A 25,326-nucleotide genomic window follows, 5' to 3' on the forward strand; every position below is an offset into this window, starting at 1 on the left:
AATGCGCCGTATTTGATAGCTTGCTGCGAGACCTCACACCAAGCGCATCTACTGCGGGTGTGGTGCCTGTTATCGGACCCGGAGTTAGCAACATCCCCCAAAAACACGAAGAGGAGAGTCCTGGCCCCTAGCCCTGCCAGTGTAGCAGAAATGATGAGGATGATGATGCAGCAGCAGCCGTTCTTCTCTGCGTGAGTAGCTTCATGTTGTTCGAGTGTAATTTACGTTGAGTAGGCTAACCACGTTATTACATTAATGCATGTAAGGTGAACTAGCAAACACTGTCGTAGTTACATGCGGCTGTCTTCTTGTTTGATGGCAGATGCTCCCTTCACCCTGGCCAAAAAGGCTAAAATGACCAAAGAAAAAGTGGAAAACAGTTAAACATGAGAGGTTTTAGGACAAAGTTTGTGTTTTTTCCATTGATTAAGCACTGCTTCCAGCCAAGAGTGATGCCATATATGCCCCATAGCTGCAGAAAAGGCTAACATTGTTATCTTTTTACAAAAAAAACAGCTGAACATGAGAGATTTTTGGACAATTTTGTGTTCTCCATTCTTTAAGCACCAGTTTGAGCACCGTTTAAGGACCGGCACCGTTTCAAAAGTACCGGTTTGGCACCGGTATCAGATAAAACCTAAACGATACCCATCCCTAGAGGCAACAGTGCTAACCACTGCCCCAAAGCCTAGATACAACTGCTTATTGTGTATGGTCAACATGCTATAGATGTTGTACTATAGAGCGCTAGTTAACAGAGCTATTGCAGTCTTACTCCTCAGTTGACTTATTTAGAGGTTCCCATCACACAGATGGGAGTAAAAGGTCTGCTGGGCCTGTGTCAGTGCTGGGTGGCAATAAATCAGTTAGAGGTCAACTTTTACAAAAATCTTCTAAATGCAATAATTTGAGAACAAGGTGATCTAGGTGGTGTTTTGAAATTGATACCATAGATTTATCTGCTAAGAGGGTGATGAGTACCACTCACCCCAGACAGTATTTTATAAGTTGCTATTGGTGCATAAAGGTTAAAGAGGGGTCATTTTAGCCCATTTGGTACATGACTGCCAGGCAACATGATGATCTCATGATATCTGAAAAAACTCCAGGGGCCTAAGATGTGCAGAGATGTGCCAAGTTTTTCTTTTGCTGAACTCCTGATTGTGGAGGAGGAATTTGTGGACAAACAGATAGAGATTAGGTGTATTTCAGTAAGATAAGATTAATATCTGCAGCAACATTTCAAAGTCACTCAACTAGTAGCACATATGCCTTTTTGTCAAGCTACAAATTGTGACCACTATTAAGGTGTGTGAGCAGTATGATACATGTAAAAACAGATGTTCTTAGTGTTCAAAATAAACATAAATGGGAATGTTTTGCTTTGTTAGTGAAATCATTACAAAAGAAAAGCAACCTGTATTGTTCTCCCCCACTGTTGCAAGTCCCAGATAACAGCATAAAGAGATCATAGGGGATTTATCGGTCGCTTTTATTTAAAAGGAAGTGTTATTGTGTCACATGGATTGACACAGCAGTAATCCTCAACTATTACTCCTCCTACGTACCTTTCACCCGCTTACACTTGAATGTTAAACTGCAGCTATCAGAGAGCAGGCAGGGAAGGTAAAACAGAAGGACAGTAGGAAAATGCACATAGCACTTGATAGAAAATGGTTCATCAGGATGTTACATTACAAATTTCCAGTAATTTGGCCTGGTCTATAAAATTTCTGCACTAGTAACTCAATAGCAGGTAATATCCTCTCCATTTCAAACACACAGCATCATCTGGGATGCTCTCTATGTCAAATAGCTGTTTAGAGTAATCACCGGCAAGAGGCTGACGAACATTCCTAGGCAAGTATCACTGGCACTGAGTGCATGCGGTCATGTGGCCGGTACTGTGCAGGCTACTCTCAGCAAAAAAATTTGGGACAACAGTGTCAGTACTTTGGAGATGACTCAGATGAAAAAGAACAGAAAAAGCTCAAGTGGGAGTTTTTAGAGACAAGATGACCAGAAATCCAAAAATATCTTGCAGTGACAAAATGATCCCTGGTATGATGCAAAACTACCAAGCATGAAGAAAGTGCTGCTCTCATACAATCTTTCACCTTGAAAGCTTTTCCCAAAGGCCGGAGTGACGGACATTCCTCTGTGCCCAGTTAAAAACAGGAGCTTTGACCCATTTGCTTCCACTTTGGGTATTAAAGTAGGACACTATATTGCCTACTGAGTATCCCATGAAAATATAGTATGTGTAAAATTAGAATGAGGGCTTAAACAGCATCTAGCTAATTCAGCTAGCTAGTTCAGGATCCAATTGCCTTTCTTGGGGGAATGAATACTTCTGAAGCTCTGGTAGGCAGCTCTGTGGGAGATAATGGCAATGCTTGGCTTGGTTGAAAACTCTCTGAAAACTCTTATGTCTCTCTGGACTCAGAAGGCATTACTGACCACCACCACCACCACCAATTTAAAGTGAAGCAATGTGACTGAGTGTGTCATGTGGTGTGTCAGGTATAATTTGCTGTGGCTATGGAGACTAATAAATCTCTACTTTTTGAACATACATTAACTGCGCAGTAGTGCAACGATCTTTAATTTCCTTCAAATCTCTTGTGAGTTTGGTGATTTCATTGCCAGAGACAAGACTTTCGGAACATTACAGGCAATGTTTGTGCAATTTTCAAATATATAGATAAACTATTATGATTTAATTTTTTTGGAACTGAATGGAAAGGAGCCAAAGACCACAACAAAACAATCAACAGAAACCAGAGAAAGGTTCACATTTTACACAATCAACTTAACTGGAGCCCCTGTTGCATATTTTATGTAGTCCAAATACATACACCCAACCTAACAACATGCTTTTGAACTGCAACGCAAACTACGCTGACTGGTTGAGATAAAGCTCAGATGTATTTCAAACTGCACTGACGACTGCACAAGAAAGCAGAATATAATCGAGGTTAGATAATTATTCCATGGCCAGAAAAGAAAAAAAAATACACTGCAGTATATTCAAATGAGCGAGGCTCTAATTGCATGTGCCCAAATGCACGCACAGAATCTAGTTCGGGAAAACTGTTTTACATTCAGCCCACATCTTCAGTAGTTAGGAGTTCTTAGGCAACAGGCAATTAGAGGAGATACCACTGCTCTTATCTGCTGCTGAATCTGAAGGCAGATTCCAGTAGTAATAGCCTGAGAGACAAGTGGCACCTGAGCCTCTGAGACAGCAATGAACAGTATACATCCTGCAAGCAAATTAATGCCAATACCTTTTTAACCGCCAACACCTCATTACAACTAAATTACTAAAAACTAATTTACTGCTTCATATCTACTATGAAACATAAAGGAAGCCAAAACATGAGTACACAACAGGTGTTTGTGTAGGCAGGCTTGGCCAACATCCGTTTACAGTTGCCATGATGTTGAAACTACACCACAAAAAAGTTAACAAAACTGAAATAAAAACAGGATGATTTTGTGAGAATTTAAGATAGAGACATAACTGTTTGTCCAATCCATCCACAACTGGTTTAAGGTGTTAGTTATAAAGTTTAACACTATTTCTAGACAGTAGAAATTAGAGAAGTTAGAGAAAAATAAGATGAGAGGAAGAATTCGAGAGCTTTTCCCCCCAAATGTTAAACTGTTAAATTGTATTGAATTAAATATTTTGAACTGACTGATTTACAGGAACATCTACAAGAGAAACATAATGATAAAAATTCAAGGCTAGTTCACATTAACGCTTCTTTTAGCCTCTTTAGAAATATTTTCAAAATCTGTCAACTGCCCAACTTTTTAAACAGACTTCCATTCTATCACAAGTATCAAGAAACACTGAATCCTAATCTCCACACACAGCTGCGTGCATCGCATGCATCGCATGCATCTCCTATTGTTGCAGCATGATGTAATTTTTTAATGGTACTTATAATGAATGATTAGACTCCCTGTGCTGCTTCAGAGTTTTTGGTATGCAGACATCAACCGCACATTAAATTTGACACACCATTAATAATTTGGTTCATTTCAAAAGTGAAGATGATAAATTAAGAAGTCGAAATAGAAAAAAGAAGTAAAAAACTTTGCATCTAGGGCTAAGTATTGAAGTGGAAGTCAGAGGTTGCGGGCTCTGTGGACTAAACAAAACTAAGTCCTCAGCAAAAAGTCCATGTTAATATATTTCACATATTACCAGACAGGGCTTATAACATAAGTACACCAGTGGTGAATTGCTTTCTTAGTCAGTTTGATTGGCATGAGCTCTGCATGCCATGGAGAAAATACCTGCATGCTGCAGCCATTGAACAGCTTCTCTCAAGCACCAGGTCACTTTACCCTGGCCATTAGAATGCTGGAGCAGTTTGGATTCATCTTGTAGTCTGCAAATGAGAGAAAAAACAGTATTAGGCTTACACTGCTAAAATACTTGTATTATCATCTTACTACATGGCTCTAAATCAGTTTTAGAGCTAGGAAACTAAAACAGAAACCACACAGTCCATTCTGATTTAGAGCATTTTACTTTTAGAGTCTAACCTGCAGCCTAAGGCACCTTTCTCTGTAATGATGCTGCATAAAAGCTCATTTCAGTGAGCCACTAGGCCAAAACACAGCAATGTGAAGTCATCTACTTTTCCAGAATGCAGTGTACGGCCATCAGGGAAAACGATAGCAAATCAAATGTGCGCAAACACATATCACGTAGAATAAGTTGAAGCATGGACCTTGAAGCACTGCACTAATTTGCTGTCTGCCTGGTGAGCACCAACAAAGAAGAGAAAGCTATTTCTTTGATTAACTTTCCAGAGGTGTACATTCAGACCTCAAAGGAGTACGAGGACGTAAACCACTGTCTTCGCATGTTAAGCCTTCACCCTGGGCTTGTTTATTTGTATTTCATATTTTTACCTGCACCCTGTGGCAAAATACCTGCACTTACAAAACCCCTTTTATTGTTTTTCCATTGTGCTATTGTCAGTGTCAAGGCCTCCAGTGGAGCACTAAACACTAAATGATTAGCAGACAATGTTGCTGCAATCCCTGAACTTTGGAGTGAGAAAAAAAACCTCACAAAGAATATAGTACTGTGAAAAAGTATTTGTCCCCTTCCTGATTTATTTTCTGCATATTTGTCACACTTATATGCTTCAGATCATCAAACAGCGCCCAAGGGTACCACAAGCAGTAGAGTAGCCAGGGATGGTTCTCCTGAACCATAGCCTCCTGACTAAGAGGTGAACTTGCTGGTGTGTTTCTGATCACTGTCCTGCTGCATAATCCAAACGAACTTGAGAATCAGGGCACAAATTGATGGCCAAACATTCGACTTCAGAATTTTGTGTTAGAGAGCAGAAATCATGGATCCATCAATTATGGCAAGTTGCTGTAGGTCATGAAGCAGCACCAGTAGTCCCAATACCACCACTATGTCGACTCTTGGTAAGACATTCTTTTTAAGAAATGTTGTGTTAGTTTCACACCAAATATAACACAATGTAAACTTTCCAAAAAGTTCAACTTTTTGGCTCGTCAGCCAACAAAACATTTTCTCAAAAGTCTTGGAGCTCATCAAGATGTGTATTGGCAAATGTGAAACAAACTTTTGAGTTCTTTTTGGTCAAGGGTACTTCAGCTTCAGGGTTGTGGGTGTTATAGATGCCACTGACTTTGTTTCTCTTGAGGTTCTATAGATCATGGCATAAGCCATAGTATTTTATATTTTTAGCCTATTCCACTTTGTTAGACAGGTTCTATATAACTGATTTTTTTGATTCAACAGGTATGGTAGTAATCAAACCTGGGTGTGGCTAATAAAATTGAACCCAGTGTCAAACACATGTGAATTATTACAGTTAATTTATGATTTTACAAAGGGAAACAAGTACTTTTGGGTAATTTATCCATTAACGAAAATATCCTCATATAAAAATACTGGGGGCTGCCACTGCTACCCTTCAGTCACCTAGTAACTGCACCTATGATATAAATTTGAAAATCTTTGGCGACTTCCTTCATGGCCAGGAAGATGGTGAAGGACCTCAGCCATCCCAACAACAGACTGTTCTCTCTGTTGAGGTCAGGAAAGCGATTCCGCTCCCTGAAGACCAACACAGAGAGACTGAGGAGGAGCTTCTTCCCGCAGGCGATACGGTCTCTCAATCACACCACCACACAGTACTGACCCACACATACAGTTCTTACACACACACTGGACTTTCTGGACTTTGGTTTTGCACAACACTGGTCACTATATTCTTCATTTCCGGTTAATACTTGTACAGCTGCTGTTATTGTGTATATATTTATTTATATTTAGATTTCTTCATACATTCTTATATAGTTCTATATTGTGTATTTTGTTGTACAGTTATTTTATTTTCAACTTTAATTTATATATTTTATCTTATTCTTCCCAGTTAAATTTACCCTTCATTCTAATTTGTGTTGTACAGTTATTTCATTTTTAACCTTAATTTATATTTTATTCCTTCCTAGTTAAATTTACCCTTTTTGGTTATCGCATTTCCGAGGTTTTCAGAAAATTTGACCTCTGAACTCCACTCTCAGTTCAAGGTCACTAAGATTCAGAACTCATTCAACATTTTTAGCAATACAAAAACTTTCAGTAGATGCGCCTGTGGTATGAATGTGAAAGTCATAGGTGACTTCCTTCTTGAATTGTTGCATTCACAAGGTTTTCAGAAAACTCGACCTCTGAACTTGACCTCTAAGTCAAAGTCACTGAGATTTAAACTTGTCCGAGATTTTTAGTAGCCGTCTCATCTATGGTATCGATTTTAAACTCCTATGTTGCCCAGTTCTCTAGTTTTTTCCCAGTTGGGTAAAAGCAATACCCCAGTTAAAAAAGGGAAATAAGGAGGGGGGAAATACTTTTCAATGCACTGTAGATTTCTTAAGATAAATAAGAATCTGATCAAATCAAGGTTGTTTAAAAATATAGGCAAAGAATTACTACAATGTATACAGCAGCTCTGCAGGTCACTGAAATATGTAGGTATTTCCAGTAGTTTGAAAGTAGGAAAATAAAAGCACCACATACTATTTTGACATGTCTTTTTCATGCCCCCAACTTGCCGTCTCATTACAGTCATGACATCTCCAGACTAAACTACTGAGTTGACGTATAACCACAATGCTAAGCAGCTCCTACAGCAGACTGAATCAAACTAGGGTGTTTTTTGGCTGTTTTGTACGTAAACACAACAAATGTGTGGATGCTGGTGTGTCTGTTCTGCTGAGAGAAACCACATTTGGATTTTGTTTTGACCAATTACATCAGTAGGCTGGTTTAAGAGTAAATCTATGACCCTTTTAGCATTTACACTGCAACAGGAAAACAGTGCCACCATGACCATGAATGTGACAGCAGAAGGTAAAGATTTGGATAGCAGCTCACACGTGTTGAATAAAGGTGAATGTAATCGTAAAAATGTTGTTTTTTTTTACCATGAATCGCCTGTACTTCCAGCGAAGCTTAGGAGCTAATCACGACTTAACTCATTGTATTACAAGGAGCCAACGCACTTTCTCAGTACTGCTATAATACGATGACTCTGGCCCTTACCAAATCTCCAACTACACCCAAGTCCACCCACACCCTCTCAACATCCGACTCACACTAGCAAAGAAACCATTAACAGTAATGAGAATCAATGGGGGTGTTAAAAGTATTGGCAGGCTACCCTAGGAGCTGCTCTCTGTGCCATCTTTATTAGTCTGAAAAGAGACCCAGCCTCTAGCCTGCCAGCTCTAAATAGGAGTGCATTGATCAGAAGGTCAGGCCAGGCTGAATCCAACCCTTTAATTGTCTGCGCCACTCCTCATTCTCATTCCAGCAGCTGTCAGTCGACTCCCAGGTAAACCAAGGCCAGCATCACACGTGGTAGTTCTTACAGAAGTGGGCCTTTAAGGCTCAGACAGAATGTAAGCCATAGGTAACAGGAAGAAGAAATGAAAAGTTATTTCTCATGACATATTCATCTTAATCAGTTGAGAGAAAACCACCACTGATCCCACAACACACACAAACATACACAGTATTACACTTACTCTCAGCAGATGAAAGCTACCTTTTAATTCACTTACTTAATGCATTTCTCAAATTCAGCTCAAGAAAGGCTTCCCATCACGCTGTACTTTCCTTTAACACCTTTTTACAAGACATATTATGTTCTTCTTCAAGTGATATAATCTCCTTTACGGACACAGTAACATTAAACCACTTTGTAAGACTGCTATGCCAGGCCCCCACCTCTACATAAACCACACTACAAGTGGCACTACAAGTACAACAGGCTTATAAGGTCATAACCTTCGAGGGATGATGATCTAGTATTAAAGAATCTATGCTATAGTCTTTGAATTAACTGTTAGCCAGTTAAAGGAACCATGGACACATCTTCCAAAATACAAAACAAATACAAGCACCCAGTCAGTGCCGAAAAAGAGATTCTGTGTCTCTCTATGCATTTGCATATTTGTGAAGCAGATAAATTCACTTCCTCATTAAGTTTAATTACCGTTTTAAAATATGGATATGGACTCATCAGCTCCTCCCTGCTAACCTCTATTTATATATTTTTAGATTAAATATATATACAAGTCTGACTCAGAAAATTCCTTTTAAGTTTTAAATATATTTTCATATATTTATAAGATGGATAAAGAAAATGAAAACATGACCACAAACTATCTCCCAAGAAAAAGTTTAAACGCTAACATTAGAAAGTTTATATATCAGATTCTAGCACTTGCCCCGACTGAAAAAAAAGATAGTCAAATCCTTTTGCACCTTAATCCAGATGTCTGGCTGCTTCAGACAGCGCTTTGTCAGAATTGTTTCCTGGCTTTAGAGCTGGAGTCATTTCAGATTTCTTGGCGACTAATCAGATGCCATCATTCATCAAAAAGTTGCAGTGACAGGGCCAAGCCTGTCTTTACAAAATCTAGCAGGGTAAGATTGCATTGCAGTTGTACAGTGATTTGAAGCTCTAGTGTGTGTCGAATATGTCTGGCTGTCAGCCTCCTACATATATTTCATTACAGGATGGTAGCAGAGGTAAATAGATAGGTTTACTTAATATGTTGCACTCCATAAATCCCACAAAAAAGCTCAGATAAAACTGAAAAAATTAAGACAAAACCAAGAACACAGGCAAGGCAAGGGCTTGGAAATCTAATTTTCATAGCGTGAAATATGTAGATGTCATTCATACTGCACGGCAGCCCGGATAAAGTATGCAATGATGTTGTGACCACTTTTTTTGCTATAATCAAAGTCCTCACAGCTCATCACTACAACTGAAAATTTAGTGCAATCAGTAAGATTATTGCCTATCATCAGCAGTGGCTGATTAAAAGTGTGGCTTTCATCTTTATGAAAAACATGGCATTTGTGCAAGTAATTGGTCTGCCCAGAAGGATGGCCCACTCTGAGGTCATCCATAGATGATCAGGTAATCGGTGCAAAACAAAAGTGTTCAGCTCATGAATTACAAAAGTCATGCACGTCTGATATCTGAAAATATATAATCTATATAGAGATATAATAAACACATGACTATTTCCTGTGCTGGATTAACTGTAAAGTACATCCAGCACCTCTCTACTTGTCAATGTCATTGCAGCTTCCAGACTTACTCGGCTATGAAATTAATTTACTTCACACCTTTTGGAGACTTCACATAAGATCAGTATCCACTGAGATGTGATGAGAAGATTTAGCCTAAAGCCGGAATCCATATAGCCTAAATGACTAACCACGGGGAGTGATAAAGTGCATTGTCCTGAGATGGTTAGACCAATTTCAACAGCAATGCAGTGTGCCGGAGGAAAGAGGTATTGGCTGTGTACAGCAGGTCTGTGAACTCAGTGGAACCAGTTATCAAGCCATAAGCAATGCAGTGAAAGTAATACCAAAGCATACATTTAACCTGTGTCTGCATTGTATTCCCATTGCTAAATTTGCATTTATCTCCTATGCTACATACCTGTGTAGGCCTACAGCCTATCCCAGGTGGCAGATGGAGTATGGCTGAGGTCACTGCTCTATTTTCAAATCCTCCTGGGAAGCTTACAGCATATGCTCCCATACTGTCATTTAAGCTAGTTTATTTTAGCAGTGAAAAAGTAGGTGATGTTTGAAGTTAAGAAACAGATTTATTTTTAACAGCAATTTGAATGAAGTAGAGCAGACAGCAACACAAGATTGCTACAAGGGAGGTGACTATAATTAAAGTTACCATGCCAACTAAATGTCTTCATCTTTGCCCTCATCATATCCCTGCAGTGCACACAAACTTAAAATCAGAAACAGAACGTCAGTGACGTAGTAGTTCATCCACCTCAATTCAAATGTTTTGTAAAGGTTTTTTTAACCTGTCCCATCCTCACAATGCTTTCACAACTGCTAATGATCTTCTTGTGTATCTGATGTTTTCTCATTTTAATTATTTATTCATTACTTGGGTGTCAAATGCTTCCGTGCTGTCACAGCGTCTGGCACCGTGTAGATAAGTCGATATACATATATGTATATATCAGGGGTGCAACGATACACAAAATTCACGGTTCGGTTTACATACAGACAGACAGATATAGTATATATATAAGATAATATGTTAATTATGACCACAGGACCATTTTCCAGTTTGCCTTAGCTCATCTGGTTTTTAACATTATACAAAGTGTTCTTTGCACATAAGTTAAAATTAAAAAAACAAACAAACTTTGCTCTCTGCATTAAAATATAGGGTTTCAAGGATTTGTCAGCAACTCCATTTCATTTCAGTTTAGAAGACAAAAAGAGTCTGTATTTTAGATAACTAGCATGTGCTACATATTAAAAATGCACATGGCTAAAGTACATAACTATTTAAATGTGAACTCTGCAGTTCTGTTACATAAGAAAACACAAATAAGTATTTCCCAAGTTCGTTAAACAGAGCAATAAATTTTTTTGCACCTCTTTTCTAAACGTCCGAACTTTATTTGGATTATTTGCTATAATCCAACCTGTTCTTAAAAAAAGTAATCTCGATCAAAATGATTATGCCAATTATAGGCCGATTTCCAAACTTCCCTTCGTGGCTAAAATTCTTGAGAAGGTAGTTCTGCTTCAACTTCAGACCTACCTGGATGAGAATAACATTAATGATAAATATCAATCGGCCTTTAAACAACACCATAGCACTGAATCAGCGCTGCTTCGAGTTTTTAATGACCTTTTACTAATGGCTGACAATGGACGCCCCTCTGTCCTAGTGCTATTGGATCTTTCATCGGCATTTGACATGGTTGACCATAACATACTATTGGCGAGACTAGAGCACACTGTAGGCATCAAGGGCGCTGCCTTGGATTGGTTTAAATCTTACCTCTCCGATCGGCTCTCTTCGGTTCACTTGGCCACCTCCTCCTCCTCCGCTGTACCTGTTTGCTGTGGTGTCCCCCAGGGATCTGTGTTAGGCCCTACCCTGTTCTCACTGTATATGCTTCCTTTAAGTGTCATTTTTGAGAAATACCACATTGCCTTTCACTATTATGCCGATGACATCCAGATCTATTTTGAGCTGAATGATGATCTAGCTATGTCCGTGAGTAACTTTCGAGAGTGCATGTGTGAGGTCAAGCAATGGCTTCTGGCAAATTTTCTTATCCTTAACGATAAGAAAACTGAAATTATGATCTTTGGCAGTGACGCTCTTCGTGCCAAACTTCATGATGCTTTTGGTTTTCTCACTAGTTCTTTTCCTGACACTGTTAGGAATTTGGGTGTGCTACTTGACAGCTCATTTAAACTTGATAAACAAGTGTCTGCTGTCGTCAGATCTAGTTTCTACCAACTTCGCCTTATTTCCAAGGCCAAACACTACATCCCGCACAATGACTTGGAAAAGTTTATCCATGCCTTTGTAACGTCAAGACTAGATTACTGTAATTCACTTTATTATGGTCTCCACTCTACCCTTTTACATAGATTACAGACAGTCCAGAATGCCGCTGCACGCATTCTAACTAAAACTAAGAAGTTTGCTCACATCACTCCCGTCCTTGCTGATCTGCACTGGTTGCCTGTGAAATTTCGTATTCAATTTAAAATTCTGTTGTTTACTTTTAAAATTACTAATAACACAGGGCCAAGTTATCTTAAGGATCTCTTAAATTCATATCTTCCTACGAGGGCCTTAAGATCTTCCTCACAGTTATTGTTGGTTCAGCCCAGATCTCGTTTGAAGTCTAGAGGTGATCGAGCGTTTGCTCTAGCTGCACCTGAGCTGTGGAACAGTCTCCCGATTGGCACCCGGGCGTCTGACTCTATTCAATCTTTTAAATCACGGCTTAAAACATATCTGTTTGAACTTGCTTTTTCTACTAGTTAAATTCTCGCCTCGCTTCTAGTGAGTTATTCTATTAATGTGTCTGGTTGTTTTGCGTTGTCCTGCGCTGTCAATGTTTTCTATCACTGTGTTTGATGGTACAGCTTTACTCTGCTATAGCTGTGTGCTATAGTTTATTCTTATTAGTGGTCTTTACCTGTGAACATAATCTCACACTTATATGACTCTGACGTTATAGTGCTAATTATTTTATTATTTTATTGTTGCGTTGTCTATGTTCTCTATCACTGTGTATGATGGTACAGTTCTACTTTGCTATAGCTGTGTGCTATAGATTATTCCTATTAGTGGTTTTTACCTGTGAACATAATCCCACACTTATATGACTCCGATGTTTTAGTGTAAATCATTTTATTGTTTTATTGTTTTATGTAAAGCACTTTGGCATGCCCCTGGCTTTTTAATGCGCTCTATAAATAAAGATTGTTGTTGTTGTTGTTGTTGTTATTTCTGATGCTTGACATTATTTTACTTTGCATACAGAAAAAACAATTATTTCACAAAAAAAAAAAACATGATTCTAACAGTCAATTGTGTATCCTTTTTGCTGGATAACACAGTCGCAGTCATTTGTTGAAGTTTTCAACAATTCTTGCACACATCTCCTGATCAATCCCAGCCCAAATCTTTCAACCTCCTATAGATTTAAAAGTCTTCTGGTATAGACTTTGGCCTTGAGTTAACCCCACAAATTTTAAACAAGATTCACATCAGGGTGTCGTATGTTTTGGGTCGTGGTCATGCTGGAAGACAAAGTGGCGACTCACATCCAGTTTTGCTGTTTACACAGATGGGCAGTAACGCGTTACTTGTAATGCGTTATTGTAATCCGATTACTTTTTTCAAGTAACGACTAAAGTAAGGGATTACTATTGCAAAAACGGTAATTAACTGTTACTTTCCCGTAGGAACGCTGCGTTACTGCGTTACTAAAACCGTGATTTTTTTGCGAGAATGTCTCATGACAGTGACGTAAGCGAGTGCGACGTTTGTGACAACAGCTGTGTGCAGATCAACAATGGATCATATATCGAGTGAAGAGAGAGTATGAGCTTGCAGCGTTCAAAGCGTGGAAGTACTGACCTTACTTTGAGTTTGATTCGATAAAAAGTGACAAAAACAATTGTGTCCGCTGTGCGTGGGAAGAAAACTTCTTTTTACAGCGAAAAAAACCCCTAAACTTCCGAGCAAGCACAGAGTAGCTACGACGTGATGGGAAACTCACAGAGAAACTCACGGATTCTTCCACTGACCGCGGCACACCTGCACCAGGGTAACCCTCCGCCTACCCCACTCCTGCTTTACAGGTGAAAATAGAGCAACAGGACCGCTGAGTCTTTGCCTTTATTTATTTTCTGCTGTGTTTTACTTGCATCTATTTGAAAGACTGAGTGTAAACACAAAAAATATTTTATTTTATGTGCTGGAATGTGCAGAAAATAGGTTTAAATGTTAAACTAATTTCTTCCAGTCAGAGAATGTTGCATATAATTAAATTTTTGCTTGATGCATAAAGTTAAAAGATTAAAACTAATAAAACAAGTTTTAAAAACATGCTTTTCCATTTGATTACATTTTGTATGATGGATTATGCAGAAAAAGTAGAATTGGGCTAAAAGATCTATCGCTTTATCACCTATTCAGGGTGTAAATCGGGTTTTTAAAAAGTAACTAAGTAACTAATTACTTTTGAAAATAAGTAATCAGTAAAGTAACGGGATTAATTTTTGGGGGAAGTAATCAGTAACTAGTTGCTGATTACTTTTTTCAAGTAACTTGACCAACACTGGCTGTTTACTGCCTAAGGTTTTCTTGAAAAATCCTCACATATTCTTCTTTCGTTGTGTTTTTTTCCCTTCATCCCTTCAGCATAATACTCCTACCACCGTGTTTCACTGTGGGGACAATCAGTTGTTTGCCTCTTCCCGCTTTCTCCAAACATCCACTGCCAAAAGTATTCACTCACCCATTCAAATCATCCAGATTTAAATTACTTCTATGGCCACAGGTTTACAAAATAAAGAAAGTAGCTATGCAAACTGCTTCTACAAAAAAAAAAAAAACATGGAGCTTCATGGAATGGGTTTCCATAACCAAGCAGCTACACGCAAGCCTTACATCACCAAGCGCAATACAAAGTCAGATGGTGCTGGTAAAGCACACTGCTAATGGACTGCAACACAGTCGAGACATGTTCTCTTGATTGATGAATAATGCTTCTCTGTCCGTCTTTGGCAGTTGCCAGGAGACGATTAGTTGTCTGACGAGTAGTGTAAACTTTAGAAGAGGGGAGGATTTGGTGTGGGGTTGTTTTTCAGATGTTGGCTTCTGATCTTTCGTTTGAGTAAAAGGAACTCGTAATGGTTCAGCATACCAAGCCATTTTAGACAATTTCATGCTCCCAACTTTGTGGGAACATTTTGGGGATGGCGCCTTCCTGTTCCAACATAACTGCACACCAGTGGACAAAGCAAGATCCATAAAGAATGGCTAACTGAGTGTGATGAGGAAGAACCTGACTGGCCTGCACAGATTCTTGACCTGACCGAACACCTCTGGGATGAATAGGAGCGAGGACTGAGAGCCAGGCTTTCTTGTCCCATGCGTCTGAGGTCAGCGTCTGACCTCACAGGACGATACTGTGAGGAAGGACAGTTTATTTCCCATAAACACACTCTTAAACCTTAAGCCTTTCCAGCAGAATTAAAGTTGAGAACATTTTGATAAAAACTTAAAATTTTATTTGGAGGCAATTAATTTTGTCCTCATCTCTAAATCTCATTCAAGCTTGACAAGAGAAAGACATACACTACCTATACTATGCAAGATATGTACATAGTTAAATTAAACAGTAGTTTAATTTATTATCGTGCTCTTCTATTACCAGTTTTCACTATTTACTCACTTTAGGTATTTCCCAACAGACTGGTACTTTATGCACAGACCCAAAACGCACACAGGTTTATTGATTCGCTGAGATGACGCCTCGTCATCGCCTGCCTCTTCTTATCCAGCTGCCAAATTCGCTTGAGGCTAAATGAAAGATCTCATAATGAGAAATGTCACCTTTTCTCACCCCAAGTGGGACAAAAACAATTTGCTTCAAAACATGGAAAATATTCTCAACATGGTGAGCTAAGTTTAGTATCATGGCCTTGGGCAGAAAAGACTAGTCAGACAGATTTTGCAGATGGAATCAAAATAGTGCTGGGGCACATGGGAGGCTATAAAACAGTGAGGGCACAGTCTTAAATTCTAATAAATAACTAATACCAAATGAAGGCAACACTAGTAAGCCTCATTTAAGTAACATAAGCAGCATTTATGACACCTCTAAGGATATAATGGGAAGATCTGCTGATGTTAGTCAGATGCACAATAGCAAAAATGTTAGCTCGTGAGGTAAGCAAAAGTATTACATGGATATGCAAATAAACTCTTAAACAGTCAATTCATTTACTGGATGTGTAAAAACAAGTGAATCAAAGATATTCATGGTTAAAAGCAGTATACAGCATTTTGCTTCAATGGATATCTAGTCTGCATACAGTTAGAGTCACTGTTACTTTTTTTTTTAAACAGATGACCAAAGATGCTATTAAATAATGTTTAAATGAATTAACACGGTTGTTTCCCTATGAGTAAGGTTAAAACCTTTTTGCTGGGTGCCACAGTGGTTGTTTCTATGCAAAAAAAAAGTGTTTGTGTTAGTCTGGAATTGCAGAGATGTTTGGACAGAATTTCTGACAGCCTCTCTTCTCAGCTTGAACAAAATACTGAAGCTCATTTTCATGTTTTACAACAGCAGAGCTGTGGTGCACTTGTACTGTCTGGTTAGTTTGTGACTGACAGTTGGCTACAAAGCACTCAGACATTTTTTTTCTACAGTTTTACATTTAATCAAATCGCCTGAGGCCATCTAAACCTGTATACCTCATTAATATTCCTAAACAAGCTTTCAGCAACTCTAATGCTGCACACTGATAATCAAGGACATGACACACAGCTCATACGTGGGCTCTGAAAACAGAGGGACTGCCCACCACTCACAGTAATTTCAAGTAATGAAAATATTGACCATATGGTGGAAAGTGGGTGCGCTGTTATGGTAACGCATTTTAATAAAATTCATTAGTGCTGTGGACGGAAATTGCAGACATGTTTTTTTCCATGTGTTCGAAAAGATGGGACATGTAAAACAAGGGTCGTTTTCTTAACCTTCTTGCTATAGGCTGCAATAAACATCAATATTTTATCCAAGCAAAGTAGAAGCTGTCAGAAATCCTGTCCAAATCTCTCTGCTACAGCAGTTTTAGACAAACACTCCTGTCTTCACAGATATTATACAAGATATGTTTTTATTTTATTTTTTATACAAGATATCTAATGTGAGACACTGGATGTCTTGTAGACATGGTTTTAACTTGTGTGCCAGTTAAATAACCCCACTGTTTAACCCTTATCAGCACAAACACAAAGGCGCACTGTCTAGAACAATATAAATGAAATAGTGCCTGGCAAAAATATAGATATCAACACATTGAATACTACTGAATTCTACTATTAGATATTTCCCTAAATTGAATGAATGGATGCAAAGTTATGACTCTTTTTAAAAAGAGGTAGCTCTAAATCCAAAAGCGGCTCCTGAAAAAAGACCTGGTTTCTGTGCTTCTGTGTGGCCTACCTAAACAGAGCACAAAACACAACACAAAGCACCATTTTTAATCTCTTTTGAAAGTACAAGATCATATTATGAACTGGCAAAGCTTAATCCGCAACTGGAAAACTAACCTACATTTGCATGCAGAACAGGCTTCTGACTTCAAAAGTAAGGTTACAGCATTTTTATTCAAGCTTGCCTCTGTTCCAAGCAGCCAGGGTCACCTTACCTAACATCCAAACATCCAACTTTAACTGAGCTGACAGATCTGAAATGTTGTGCAGACAAAAGCACATTCAGTAAAAAAAGATGACTGTTAGCTTTTTACTTCATTTGTATATATAAAGAAAAAGACCTCGCAAAAACAAAGTCAAATGAAATGCTCCTAGAATATACAGTCACTAAATACATACATCTTGAAATACTGTCTGTATCTGAGACTTTATAATACGAGCTAAAGCAGTGAGTGGCAGGATTTGTTAGATAAGTGTAAGGGAGTTGTAGATGTAATATTATTAGCAAATCTTGCCCTACCTTTTAAAAACCCTGATGTTTCACTTTAGGTTACGCCCAAAACTTCACCTGCCTCTCCACAACCCTTCCCCAATCTTTTGTGTCTGTTTCACTTGCACATAAACAAAAAAATGGTGAAGCAGAGAGCACAGGGGAAACAAAAAAATAACATTTTTGCAATCACAATTATGTATAATTTAAAACTAACTTCATCATCCTGTTTTAGCCAGTATTCAGCAATCACTCATTGCAAATTGTGTACTAAGTTTGTCACAATACTACAATCTAAAACTCAACCCTGTTCATTTTCAACTAATTTTCCTACTTATAGGTTATGTTTACCAAAATAATTATTTAAGCTTAAGTGTAGTGGTTTTATTTGTTTTAGAAATGATTTAGATCCTTTCATTACAGATTGTGAAGGTAAAATATATTTTACTGCCTACTAATAATAGAGATTACAACAATAAATGTTTAATAAACTCCACTTTTCAGACAGCTTTTTTGTTAACGGTGCGGTTAAGATAACAGAAATCGTAAATACTGGAAAATCCAGTGGGCTCAGCTGTTTTTGTGTGTAGCTGGGATTCTGAGCCTGCATCTTTCGCTGGCTTTTCTAATGCTGCATCACATATATCGATGGGAAAGTATGGCACAGTGCAGCGACACCACAGTTTATACTATCTTCATAACAGACAGCATAAAACTGGAATTCCGTGAATGAATCTAAATCACGAGCTTAAATGCAAACTCATCTCTGCTACACTTGATGTAACCTAAATCTGACCATGGGTACCACAGTACCCTGCGCACCAGTCCAACACAGTGGTTTACTGTGAATTCACCACAAACTAACCTGATTAACTGCCCAGTATTTTCATGCAGCATTTGAATAAAACTAGTTTGTATTTATTTATTTGTTTTGCAGGAAGTTTCACAAAATGAAAATACATAATTTATCAAAACACATCATATACAGATAGGGATGGGTATCGTTTAGGTTTTATCTGATACCGGTGCCAAATCGGTACTTTTGAAACGGTGCCGGTGCTCAAACGGTGCTTAAAGAATGGAGAACACAAAATTGGTCCAAAAACCTCTCATGTTCAGCTGTTTTTTTTGTAAAAAGATAACAATGTTAGCCTTTTCTGCAGCTATGGGGCACATATGGCATCACTCTTGGCTGGAAGCAGTGCTTAAACAATGGGAAAAACACAAACTTTGTCCTAAACCTCTCATTTTTAACTGTTTTCCACTTTTTCTTTGGTCATTTTAGTCTTTTTGTCCAGGGTGAAGGGAGCATCTGCCATCAAACAAGAAGACAGCTGCATGTAGCTATGATGATGTTTGCTAGTTCACCTTACATGCATTAATGTAATAACGTGGTTAGCCTACTCAACGTAAATTAGCTACTCACGCAGAGAAGAACGGCTGCTGCTGCCACCATCATCCTCATCATTTCTGCTACACTGGCAGGGCTAGGGGCCAGGACTCTCCTCTTCGGGTTTTTGGGGGATGTTGCATAACAGGCACCACACCCGCAGTAGATGTGCTCGGTGTGAGGTCTCGCAGCAAGCTATCAAATACGGCGCATTTCTGGGCTTTTAAAAAAAACGCTATGCGTTGCCAGGTGTTTCATCAGATTTGAGGTGTTACCTCCTTTGACAGTATCACAGTATCAGCTTAAAGCACTTGTTGCTGCTGAGTTTGCATATTTTGCTGTGAAGTACAGTCAGACTTTTGACCGCTTCGCCTTGGACATTTTTAATCTGTAGCTCTGCTCTAACAGAACGTACGTACCTGGCCCCGCCTACTATCCTCGGAAACGTAAAATGATTGGCTCGAATCTAAAGTGTATCACAGCTCAGGAAAAAAAAGCACCGAAATGTGCGCTGCTTTTCGGTCTGGTTACTACCGTTTATGTCAGAACGACACCGGTACCCATCCCTATATACAGATCAAATATGTGATTAAAATGATGACATTGCATGTGATCTTTAAATTTGCAGTTTATCAAGCATCACTGAGCGGTCCTTACCTTTAAATATAACCCCTCTTCTTCCTCTTTTGTCTTGTCTGTCTTCCTACACCATGCTCCATCTCTGAGTGAAGTTAACTCTCATTCTTTTCTCTACCTGGGAAACAGAGCAGCTGGACTTTAGCTAGAAACACACTGTGTGACAATCTGCACACAAACTCATTGTGTATTTGTTGATGTTTGTTGAGCTGATAGAAATGTTGAATTTGAAATGACCTCACACTAAAAAAAATAAAAAATAAAATAAATAATAATAATAATAAATATTAAAGTACAGATACCTGAAAATTCTACTTAAGTACAGTAACAGAGTATGTGTATGTTGTGACTTCTCTACTAAGAGAAGCCCACCTGGAACATCTAAAATATTTTTAAAGCAAAAATAATTTAGCATGTTGTATGAGTCCAGTCTGGCTAACACTTAATTCCGTTCATTGAGTCACAGCACTTATATCGATCCACCAAATCAACTGTGTATCTCCAAGGAATGAGTTAGGAAGGGATTAGCTCCTGGCCCTTGATTAGCATTTTTTGCTTACACAGCATGACACCATCCATCTCATAGCAGCTGCATTTATACCTATTTAACCTCTAAGAGATGTCTCCTAAGACCAACCCCCTTGACCTCATCTAAGGTCAAATTTCTCCAAAGTCCCCAAGTATTTTCTCAGTTCTTCAACCTTCATTAGTTTGAACAAGTCTATTAGGTCCATCCTGCTGCTACAGTCATATGATATCATGAAATGTAACAAAAGGCCTCCTCCTCAGCTTGGAGAGTTCCCATCACTCTCGTGGACTTGGTGTCCACATAAGTCTCTGTCCTGTGCTTTCAATAACTCACGCAGAAGCCTATCAGCAGAGCGGTAGATCAGGTAACACCAGCGAGGGTGCAGTTCTTATTTGTGCAAACCAAGGTCACTGAACCACATGGATGCTGGATCAATCAGACAGATTAATGAAGCACAACTTGCTGACATGACGAATATTGACACCCTTATTACATCTTGGTCCTGCAGTCCACAACACTGCTTATATAAATCTGGCCCAAGTAGAAGGAGATGGGTAAACTCCTGAACCTAATCCTTCACATGGTAAACACACTACAAGAAGAGCTTAAATAAGGAAATGTGTCTCTCCTTGTAATTTACTAAATCCAAAAATGTCACAGAATTAAAGCTCATGGTGTAAACGCAGGTTGCAAGCAGTTTGAGCTCCAGTATCCTCAAAAACTGATCAATATTTATAAGATGATCAAACAAAAGTGGATTATCAGGAGCAAGACCTAAACATTTAAATACCTAATGACTTTATTTATTGATTATTCAGTCATACTGAACCTAGTTTTTTGGTTATTCCTCAGTCACACCAGACTTGGGAATAACCAGTCAGCTACACACCCTTGCAACCACCAAATTTCCATAAAAACACTCCTAAACCTTGTGGAAAGCCTTTCCAGATGAACTGAAGCTGTCATGCTTGCAAAGGGTGGATCAACATCATATTAAATCCTATGGATTAAGAATGGGATGTCAAGCTCACATGCGTCTGAAGCCAGACAAACAAATACCTTTGGCAATATAGTGTGAAAAAATCCAGTAAAGCTTGTTTGTAGAAAACACAAAATCACAAAGGTAATTTTTCACTATTTTCCAGTATTTAATACTTCAAACAGATAACTAAAAAAACACCTGAAATAATAAGCTAAAAATAAACAGTAGTTATAACCCTGCAGCATTTTCAGCACACCAGATTGTGCTTTTGTTTAAACGTGTGCTATCACTCTTGATTACTAATTTTCCTTTTAATGAAAGAATTACCTAGTTAGTTACTAACTAGTCACTTGGTTTAAGGAACCACCCATTTTCATTTAAAAAGTCCACACAGTATAACAGGAAGTGCATAACGTTCAAAAACAGAATTAAGCCTCTGCAGTAGGTCTAATCCCATGTCACCTTGCTTTTACCTAAATTAACTGGTTTTCTTAAATGCTTAAAGCACCTCAAACGTCACATCTCTTGCCCAGATTCTGGTTGTATTTCTGACAACGGGGCCAGAACAAATGGCATCCTCCAGTTTTAATCAAAGGGAGGATTAACCTTTTCTATCAGCGGTGCCTCTCTTAGCAAAATAGGGAGTCGAGATTTAGGATTATACCTGTGAAGCCATACTTTAGCTCATTATTGGACTTGGATGTTCAGACCTGTATGACACCCCTTATATCACTGGCATTAGGTTACCATTAATGACTCAGTAATCCTTCAAATCTCTCTAAAGAAATGCACCTCAACATGAACCTCTGGAAATTAATGTATTTGTAGAGCCTTCTCAGGTAATGATCCTCCATATTTTTAGAGATAACCTCACCACTTACGAGCAATACCTGGCCACTTAAGATAAATACCACAACGTTGATTCTGATTTTTCATTTCAATCACACAGCAGACATAAAGCTGTTTTGCTGCATAGTGCCCACACTAGTTTCCTTAATTTCTACTAACAAAGAGCAGCTGTTTGCTTTCCACCCATTTTCTATAAGTTCCCTTATAGATCAGTTGCCAAGTTAAACTGTTATTATCCCAAGGCTTTACAGCACAGAGCAACAGCAAAGGAATATAAGGAAATAATACAAAATTTAAAGAGATCATAAGGACTAGTTATGGTCAGAATATAGCCTTTTATAGAAATTTGGCTGCATCACAATTACTGATTATGGATAACCATGGCAATAACACATCTGTAATTCTTCTTTCTGTACAGTTTCATTGGTACAGTTATGGCTACACTCTTTTACCACCTGCTTGCAATGAATGTATTCAATGTATTGCAGAGAGAATACTAACTAGGACTGAAAAGAGAGACCATATTTTCCCGTATTAGCTCCTCTTCATTGGGTCTCTGTTAAATCCAGAACCGAACTTAAAATCTTTCTCCTCACATTCAAAATCTTGATTAATCAGGCCCTACCATACCTCAAAGACTTCAAAGTACCTTATTATTCTAAGAGAGCACTTCACTTTCAGACTGCAGGCTTACTTTTGGGTCATAGTTTTTAAAGGTAGAACAAGAAACAGAGCAGTCAGCCACCCGGCCCCTCTCATGTGAAACCCAGTTTGAATTCAGGAGACAAACACTTTCCTTTATGATAAATCTTATAGCCAGGGCTGGATCAGTTGACTCTGAACCCTCCCTGAGTTATGCTGCATTAGAGTGCTGGAGTGCCTCCCATAATGTATTGAACATTTCTTTAGTCTTCTTTTTTGTTTCACATTTCACTTTCTATGTGTTTATACACCACTGCTGCATTTAATCATTGCTAATTACTAACCTCTGGCCCTCTCTTTGTTTTTTTGTCCTGTCTTTCTCTGCTCTCATCTTTCTCCTCAACCCCAAAACACCCAAAGCAAAGTGGCTGCTCACCCTCTGTCTGGTTCTGCTGAAGGTTTCTTCCTGTTAAAAGGACCCAACTTTAACTGTTCTTCATTTTTTCCCCTTCTCACTGTCACCAAGTGTGTGCTCATAGGGTTGCGTCTGATTGGGGTTTCTGTCACATATTTACCCTACAATATAAAGCACCTTGAGGTGACTGTTCAGAACTGGTGCTATAGAAATAACCCGTAATTGAAACGAATAAAGAACCAAGCAATGTTGGCTAATTTTAGGGCCAAACAAGGATCAGACAAATCTTAATGAAACCTTACTCAAGCAACATGCTAATCAAACTTCCCATGCTTTTCTAAAGCCTGCACTGGCTGCTGCAATAAACTGTTCTCTGCACCCAAAATAACTTCCTGAGCACCGCTGCAAATCACAGTAAATGGTTTTGACTATTACAAGACTATTATTCGCCTCTAGCGTTTATTTGGCGTGGAGAGGAACATTTTTACGGCACACGCTTTGCGTTCAGAACTCAGCAGCAGTATGACTGACTCGTATTTCACTGTGAAACAGACTTAGCGGTTGGACTTCCCGTGCCGATGCTCCAAAGACGCTTTAAAACATTACGCTTCCACACAGCTCGAATAAATACCAAGTCAACCCAGTTCATAAGTGGCAAAGTCAGCCAACTTAACGAGTTTACTCTACCAGTTTGAAACAAAAGCGTGGCTTCAGATAATAAAGTGCTCTGCGCGTTTCAAAACACATTATGTGCTTCGCTGTGAACTTCCAAAACAGAAGCTAACACGAACTACTGATGTCGGAAGTTAGCACCGGTGGAGTGAAAGAGAAAATGAGGGAGAAAGTATAAAGTACCTGTCTAAGGCGGTTGTCCTCTTCCATGCTTTCTGTGTTGTCGAAAAGCTTTCTATAAAGCCATGGAAGGCTTGGAAGTTTCTTTCTTTTGGTGTTGTTGAGTTGGTAACCATGAAAGCCTCTGGTTAGCAACGAGACCTGTCAAACAATGGCGGAGCCAAGTACGGCAAGCGGGAGGTCGACACGTGCTTTTCGTTGACGTTTAGTGTTTTGGAAGGTTTCGTTTTGCAGCTGAGCGTCAGGGGAGAGTGTCCCGTCAAAATAAGAGCACACCAAAGACTTGAAACTGTTAAAAGGTACCTGCATTGTTATATAATGTTCTTTTGGCGAGTTAAGCTTTCCTCCAAAACTGTTTTTAAAAGTAAAGACGTATTTAGCCTAGATTGTCCTGCAACTGAAGGACAATTTAGGTTTAAAACAAACAAACAAACAAACAAACAAACAAATCAATAAATACTTTTTTTAATCCTTTAAAAATCAGAATTGAGCTTAATAAGTTCCTGACCATTAAGTTAATGATAATTGAATATTTACATTACTGTACAATACCAACTGTCCAATAAAGCAATATAGTAGGAAACAGAAATATATGGACTGTCCATGGATAACAAAAGGTCTGCAAAATGCATGTACAAAGAAAAATGCTCTATACAGAGAGTTCTTAAGAACGAGAACTAAAGATGCTGAAATCAGATACAAAAGATATAAAAATAGGTTAACTAATATACTTAGATTTAGTAAAAAGGAATACTATAAGAAGCAATTAGATATAAATAGAAATAATAATAAAAGATTATGGGAAATCCTGAACAGTCTTATAAAATGTGGGACTGGACAAAAGAACTATCCCAAGTATTTCATTTGTAATGACCATGAAGAATACAATATGGATGTTGTGGCAAATAGTCTCAATGAATTCTTTGTAACTGCTCGATCAAATTTAGCAAGAACAATCACTCATCCTGGGAAAGCACAGGAAAAACCCGATACACTGATTGACAGAAATCCATATTCTATGTTTCTCACAGCCGTTGATGAAAATGAAGTTCTTGAAATTGTCAAAAAATGTAAAAATCACAAATCTTTGGATTGTAATGATATTGATATGATAGTGGTTAAAAGAGTCATTGAGGCTATTATAAAACCATTTACATACATCTGTAATTTATCATTTCAAACTGGTCGATTTCCAGACAGAATGAAAATAGCAAAAGTTATACCTCTATACAAATCTGGGAACAAACACCATTTCACAAACTACAGGCCTGTCTCTTTACTACCTCAATTCTCAAAAGTTCTTGAAAAACTGTTTAAAAACAGACTGGAAAAATTTATAGATAAACATAAACTACTCACTGAGAGTCAGTACGGATTCAGATCAAGCAGATCAACATCATCGGCACTATTAGATTCAA

General features: G+C 38.5%; 1 protein-coding gene across 3 annotated transcripts in view; it reads right to left on the reverse strand.

Annotated features, from left to right (window-relative positions):
- enox2 (ecto-NOX disulfide-thiol exchanger 2) overlaps positions 1 to 24,102 on the reverse strand; it is a 185,929-nt gene extending 161,827 nt beyond the window's left edge. The window contains exons 1-3 of one of the 3 annotated variants that reach the window (XM_026146438.1): positions 23,912 to 23,972; positions 19,661 to 19,757; positions 4,312 to 4,406 (exon numbers count right to left, since the gene is read on the reverse strand). Coding sequence is in view for 1 of the 3 variants with exons in the window: in XM_026146421.1 (XP_026002206.1) it covers positions 4,312 to 4,406; positions 23,912 to 24,024 (208 nt within the window). In the remaining 2 variants the exon portion in view is untranslated. Of the gene's footprint in view, positions 1 to 4,311; positions 4,407 to 19,660; positions 19,758 to 23,911 lie in introns of all 3 variants that reach the window. The other 2 variants (XR_003270064.1, XM_026146421.1) reach the window with 2 other exon arrangements.
- Positions 24,103 to 25,326: the final 1,224 nt, after the last annotated feature.

This window comes from Astatotilapia calliptera, chromosome 2 (genome assembly GCF_900246225.1).
Source record: "Astatotilapia calliptera chromosome 2, fAstCal1.2, whole genome shotgun sequence".
NCBI lineage: Eukaryota > Metazoa > Chordata > Actinopteri > Cichliformes > Cichlidae > Astatotilapia > Astatotilapia calliptera.